Below are 6777 nucleotides of genomic sequence, written 5' to 3'. Positions count from 1 at the left end.
GCATGGGGGGGGGAGAGATAGCAGAATTATCAAGATTTTCCATCACTTTTAATTTGCTCGATATCAAACAAAGAATGCATTTCCTTGTGGAAGCTAAGACGTGAGAACGAGAGGCCCTCATGAGCACTAGTGACATGTGCAGCTCTACACTTGCACAACAAAGCAAACATGCTGGCAGCAAACTGAGGTCAGGTGGTTAAAAAAAATGCAACATGAACACAAAACAGAAGGCTATTGGTCCTGTGTTTGGTTGGAATTTGTCTGTCCTGATCCTGTGCTTGATTATGTAATAGATGACTGGTCAGGTGAAGGTCCCCTGGAAAGGTATTGGCCATTTCATGGAGAGGTAGGACAGTTGTCAACATATCAGGTCCCAGGATGATACTATAACAACTAAAGCATACAGTACTTGTAGATTACAAAGTGATGAAGACTGCTCACATGTTACCTCATGACTATTGTTCAAATTACGCCACAATATACATTCTTGCCAATTGATCTGCTGCAGCAGTGCAAGCGCAGCAGAAAATAAATGGAGCACATTCAAACGTGACTCAGTTGTGACACAACAGGTAGAAAGTGGAAGCTGCCATCTTTTTTCGGTCTGTGATCTACTCAAGTGTTTTTTCATAACGCAAATCTTTCCGAATTCGATGGGCCATTTGGCCCTTTTTTTGTGTTTTGGACTTTAATAAAAGAAAGGAAGAAATTAAGATTTTAGAAGTACTTCATGATAACGGACACCTCATATCTGCTGGATCGTGGCAACAATTTTAATTAAATAACTGCTTAGTTGCTTAGACTCGACGCAACAAGGCCGACTGACATATGGCCCTACTTTACAAACCTTCATTTCACCGTAGAGCAATAATGAGGGCACGCATTGGAGTGGATGAGCCACATTCACTTAAAAGAAAAAAAACGAAACCTTCTTTACCATTAAGGCCAGCAGGATAGCATTTAGTGTACTGTAATATCTGAACCACACAGAAAGAAGAAACACATCTGGCTCAAGCACATCATAAAAATCCAGTCGGCTATCAGAGTGTTTGTAAGAGTGAGACGGGCTTCACTAGCATTCAGCACAGCTGTGGTGGCACACATAACGTTCAGATCCTTTTGGTTTATTGCATTGCTCATCTGACGGAAGAAGTCTGAATGGATTTTTTCTCAGCTGTTTTCTTGAACCAAAGTGTGGTTGCTGAACACGAGGCGTTGATGGAAGGTCACGAGATACACTCAAGTGAAAAGAGAAAAAGCAAAACAGCACTAAATACAGACATTTTCTAAAATAATTATTAGACCAAATACAAAAAAATCTCCCAATACAGTATAAAACTGGAACTGAAATGTTGCACTATTCTGCCTTTTTTCCTTTTACTTGTACAGGGGAGAAAAAGAGCAGATCTATTAAAGGGAACACATGACTAAAACAAAACCAAAGTGGGAGAAAAAAGGGGCGAGGAATCTTTACAGGGTGGTAAAATGTTAGCGCTTAAGTCTGTCATACCTCCTCTGGTGATTCACCATCATATTTTTTTAAATTCCAATCCAAGTCTAATATTTCTTTTAGCTATTGGCTATTTTCTAAAACACCTTAACAGTGAAATGCATCATCTCTAACATCTTATCTACATTTGTGTTTTACATTAATATACGTCTCTATAATGAAGATGACTTGCTGTCAGCTGCTCCCCTTAAACAGAAGACATGCAGAAAGTTGACAAACCCTTTCTTTAAGATCTAGAAATAAAAGAGTTGTGCATTACCTCATTAGGAAATGATAAATCTACAATATCTGCATTATTCAGCTCTGATTGCAAAAGCACATTTGCTTTTATTTATAGATCACAGAAAGGGTTTGCAGAAAAGCTTTCACCCTATTAATCATCTTTGTTCACTTGGCTGCGTTGCAATTGGACAAAGATGAACTGAATGCTGGAATACTTTTGGAAAAACTAAGCCTTATTGTTGTCGTCCTTTCTCTCTCCATGTGTGTGCTCTCAGCGGAGGTGCCTGGTTGAGGCAGGGGGCACGTTACTGGGACTCGCGGACCTTGGCTTGTAGGGCATCGCAAGTCTTCTTAGCATCGCCTAACAACATTGCAGTGTTGGGTTTGTAGAAGATGGGGTTGTCAACAGCTGCGTAACCCACACCCAGGGAGCGTTTCATCACAATCACCTATGGAAGGAGACAAATTCACACAGGCTGGTAAGCTTCTGATTGGACAACAAACAGATGACAAAACAGAAGAAAAAGTTTTTAAGGACCATCTGCAAAAAGTGTTTTCCTCATCTTTACCATTCAATCCCTCCATTAACAATGGTTGAGGCACTGCCGCACGACTTATAGCGCATAAATCTGCACCGTGCATGGATCACATTCACTGGATCAAAATGGTAAAGGTTCAACTTATATTTCTTGGAACGTCACAGTGAATCAAATCTGGCAACTAGGGAAGTTGCCAGATTTAAGTCTGGAACTAGGGATCAAAAAACGTCTCATCTAACCATTAGAGATTACATCACACAGAAAGCAACTTTAATCTTTTTCAGGGTAAATCTATGGCACTATGGCTCTGGACTCAAAGGATTGTAGCTCCAATTAACACAGAATTATGGATGCTTAAATCTCTGAAATATTTGAATCCCCAACCTCTGACAGCAGATTTGGACGTCTGCAGAAAGCAAACTTTTGCAGGCATTGGGATGATATTTTATTTACAGCCTCTCATATACAAGGCACATAATATCGTTTAAAACAGTCCAAATTAGGAGAATGGTTTGACAGATATTAAAGCTTGAATATGGCAACAAAACAACAAACAAAACACATTTTCATTCAACCTCACTCTCATATTTCTCAGGTGTCAAATCCAAATTAATCTAAGGAAACTGAAACTTCTGTTGATACTGATATTTAAAAGTGGTGATGGTGTTCTCTCTTATTTTCCAACCACTATGAATTTTATGACAAAGAAAGAAATTGGAGGACTAAGCTGAAGTAGTTTTCTAGACAATGAAATTTCAAAATGGTCCATTAAGGAATGATTGTTGAAAAACGCTAAAAACACTCCAACTTTTACCCTTAAAAGTTTCTTAGTAGGAAATTCCTAGTAAGAATGAGTCTCTGAGTCAAAGCCAAAGATTATTTAAATTATAAAAGTGGTGTGTGATGAAAGTGTAATTGAGCACTTAAAAAATAATGATTTAAAATCTGTATGTGTGTCTCTGCATGTGCGGTTAGGTAGAATGTCCCGTTTTATTTCCTGTGTGGAAACTAGTGGGAGCACTGTATAAATCACAGATCTCTGATCAGTGCCAGTGGGATGCTCCAAATGTTGATATTCCACACGGACACAGTCTCAGTAATGAGATCAGGATGGGACTGCACCTGGAACTGCAACTGTCTGTGAGAGCCTGGGTTTATACGTCTATACATGTGTGTTTTTGTCTTCTTTTCTTTAGGTTTGTGTGCATCTTTAAATGAAGCAGGTCTGCAGGTGCAGACAGTCGAATTGTTGTAAACGCTTCCATTTGTTCCTCTTTGTGTTTTTGTGCTTCAGGATAAATCTTATTATCACTCATGCATGTGCCAGATTTCTCACCTGCTTCGCCTTCCAGACTTCCAGCACGGGCATACCAGCGATGATGGAGTTGGGGTCTTCTTGGGCCGCTGAGTTAACTGTGTCATTGGCGCCGATCACCAGGACCAGGTCAGTTTCTGATAGGATGTACGAACACATCTCCATTATTCCATATCAATTTTTTTATTTTTAGGTAAAATACCAAACACTTTACCCACTCATTTTTGTTTGTTCATTTAATACTGAAACATGGGGGTGGGACTATTATGCTCTGGGGATGCTTTAATGTGCCTGGAACTGTGAATCTCATCAGTGTGGAAGGAATCTGTGGGATAAACTGGAGGTCAAGGCCCAATCCTGAAGATCATCGCGTTTAAAGGTGTTTGAGAGATTCACTAAAGAAAAATGGGCTGGAATTGCTCAGAAGACATTTGTGAGACTTGTTAAAAATGAAAACAAGCGATTGCGGGCTGTTACCCACCAAAAAAGGACACACAGCTGACCAACAGCATCAGCTAATAATACTTTTAGCCCTGGTAGTTTTTGTGAAATAACTTTGTTTCTGTGTGCAAACTAAAACTAATGTAAGCATCCAAAATAAAACTGGGATGTTTAGAAAGCTGTGTTAAAAATTCCTTGCTCTGTTGTAACAACACGTGGGCAATACTTTTAATTTTCATGAGAGGGCCAATAATTCTGTTCTCACCTATATAAGGCCTTTGAAGGTTTTCCAATAGAAGTCAAACTATCCTTTTAACCCTACATCGTAAATATAAATGTGTCTGATTGTAAACTCTGTAAAAAGGCAGCAGCATTTACGGATGAATTAATGACAATGTACAGATTTTAAATGACAGAAATAACTAGTTCTCACCAGGGAAATCCTCATTGATCTCCTCCATTTCCAGGACAATGTCATACGGGACACCAGCTTCAGCCAAGAGCACATTTAGCTGACCAGGCATACGGCCAGCAACCGGGTGAATACCAAACCTGACGGTGAAAAAAATACATTAAAATGAATACTTCAAATCAGTCCTACTTGTACAAACTTAGTTCGTAGTTTTTCTTGATTGACATCAACTTCCTTAAATCAAAGAGAATTGGACAAATGGAGTTGAGAGATGAGTGTGATTACAGTCTGGTTCCACAAAAACACACCTACTGCACTCCCCCACCAGTGTTGTTTGTGTGTGTGTGTGTGTCTGGGCATACACAGCTCTCAAACTCAATTAGCCATGTAATGTAATCACGGTAGGAAATTAGCACCAGCCACTGAATACTGGTGGCTGGTTCTCCTTTTCTGAAACCTTCCAATCACTTTGGCCACTATTTGGAGGTTTGATCTTTTATTTTTGTTTGACGAGCTTCGGTGGATACAGACAGCAGATGGCCTGCTGATTCTGGGGTGAATTAGCAAGTCAGTTTATGCCTTTTGTGTATTTCCATACGGTCTGCAAGCACAGGACGACAGTGGGGAAAACAGTAGTTTTGGTCTGGATGAGCAGAAGTTGTGGCCAAGTGTTATATTGCTAGTTCCCTGTAAAAAGGAGGAGGCTGGATGAAAAAGACAAGCGGAAGAGGTGACAAAAGCAGGTACAAAGAGTAAGAAAATGAGTGACAAAAAAGAGTTTTAATAATACAGAACAAAGTAAAAAAAATGAAAGAAAGAGATCAGAGTGAAGGAGGTTTTTTCTGTTTTTCTCTGACCACCCACTTTCCTCTAATCAAGTACAAATGCTCTAAGCAATAGCAGCTGCAAGAGCCACGATCAAACGACAGAGGTAGGACAATTACACATGCTTCCACTGTACCTTGTCCTTCGCATCCTCTCTTTCGCATTTCCTTTTTTACCACACACACATGCCCACTACGTGTTGTTGCCCTTGTCAGTCTCCGCTTGTTGGTCATGTCCTTCGTAGTATAACTTTTACATTGTATGTATCGATATACCCAAACAGCTTCCAGTGCAGCTACCATTTTTAGATGGCTCATATGAAGTCCAAATCTGACCACTTACACTCACCACCACACACGCACGCACTGCCCGTTATGTGATATCACCACAGACCTTAAACTTGTGCACAGCGAACATCGGCTTTAGCTCGAAACGGACCCAAATTTCCCATAGAGGATCATCACTGGGACTGAGCCTCCAGCAGCTTTCGGTTAAAAAGTTCTTTGTTTCCAATGCCAAAGGCAGCACATCAGGTGAGGAGTTAGACCAGGTGGTGTCTGAAGAAACTGGACTGTGGTGTGTGTCATCATGTGGTGGCACAGAGTGCACTCAAAACAAAGGAGGGTTTTGGGGGGGGTGAGGTTGCTACAAATATAATTTTCGCTCATTTGATTTGCCTCAATGGAACTTCCAAAAATAGAAATCACTTAGAAGGATGGGACATTTGGATTTTGATGCACTAAAAGAGGTTCGGTGCCTCTCACTGAGGCACAAGTGAAAGGGGGAATTGATCTAAAAGTAGCAGCCATGTTGAAAATGACCCAGAGATGCTCAAGATTTACAACCCATAAAAATCCTGTTCAGAAACAAAATTGATGGTATTTTTTGCAGCACTTTTACTAAACATGGACTCGTTTGGCATCAGTTTATTTTGACAAATTAAATCTAAAAAAGTCAACTTTATCATTCCTTTACCTGACACTCTTGCCCGCCTCTTTGAGCATCTTCACCAAGTCCGCAATGGGGTACTGGGCCTTTGCAGCACAGAGACCGTAACCTGAAATAGATTTCAAAGCAGTAACAGACAACAAGAATTAGATGATTATATATACCCAGCACAAACAAACCCTTTAAATTTAGTCAAAACATATTTGTGGTTACAGCTATATACCTTACAAAAGCACATGCAGGAAAGGAGCGTAGCTAGAGTGAGGCAGCCAACACAGTGCCTGAATGTTTATTTGTAAAATCCCTTTCATCTCACTCAGTCTCTGTGACTGAAACAATCTTCTAATCTTCAAATCTAATTTCTGCAGTCTAATTACGCTGCTTTAGTGACTCACCAATAATATAAATATTCTGAAAATGAACTGAATGACCAAAGAGTAAAAGTAGAGTATTTTTTAACCCACTTTATTTCCTTGTAATATCCTGCTTTTATCATTTTAAGATTTCTTACATAAATTCATGTTGACATTTATTGTCAATGTAGCATAAAACTCAATACACAGAG

At 39.8% G+C, this 6777-nt stretch overlaps 1 protein-coding gene across 1 annotated transcript in view; it reads right to left on the bottom strand.

Annotated features, from left to right (window-relative positions):
* Positions 1-759: 759 nt before the first annotated feature.
* nnt (nicotinamide nucleotide transhydrogenase) overlaps positions 760-6777 on the bottom strand; it is a 37053-nt gene continuing 31035 nt past the window's right edge. The window contains exons 19-22 of the mRNA XM_006788786.3: positions 6240-6321; positions 4461-4579; positions 3608-3723; positions 760-2181 (exon numbers count right to left, since the gene is read on the bottom strand). Coding sequence (XP_006788849.2) covers positions 2038-2181; positions 3608-3723; positions 4461-4579; positions 6240-6321 — 461 coding nt within the window. The 3' untranslated portion in view covers positions 760-2037. The remainder of the gene's footprint in view (positions 2182-3607; positions 3724-4460; positions 4580-6239; positions 6322-6777) is intronic.

Source organism: Neolamprologus brichardi, chromosome 7, assembly GCF_056152115.1.
Source record: "Neolamprologus brichardi isolate AB-2024 chromosome 7, ASM5615211v1, whole genome shotgun sequence".
NCBI lineage: Eukaryota > Metazoa > Chordata > Actinopteri > Cichliformes > Cichlidae > Neolamprologus > Neolamprologus brichardi.
The sequence above is the reverse complement of the archived record's forward strand: the minus strand, read 5'-3'. Positions and strand labels throughout refer to the sequence as shown.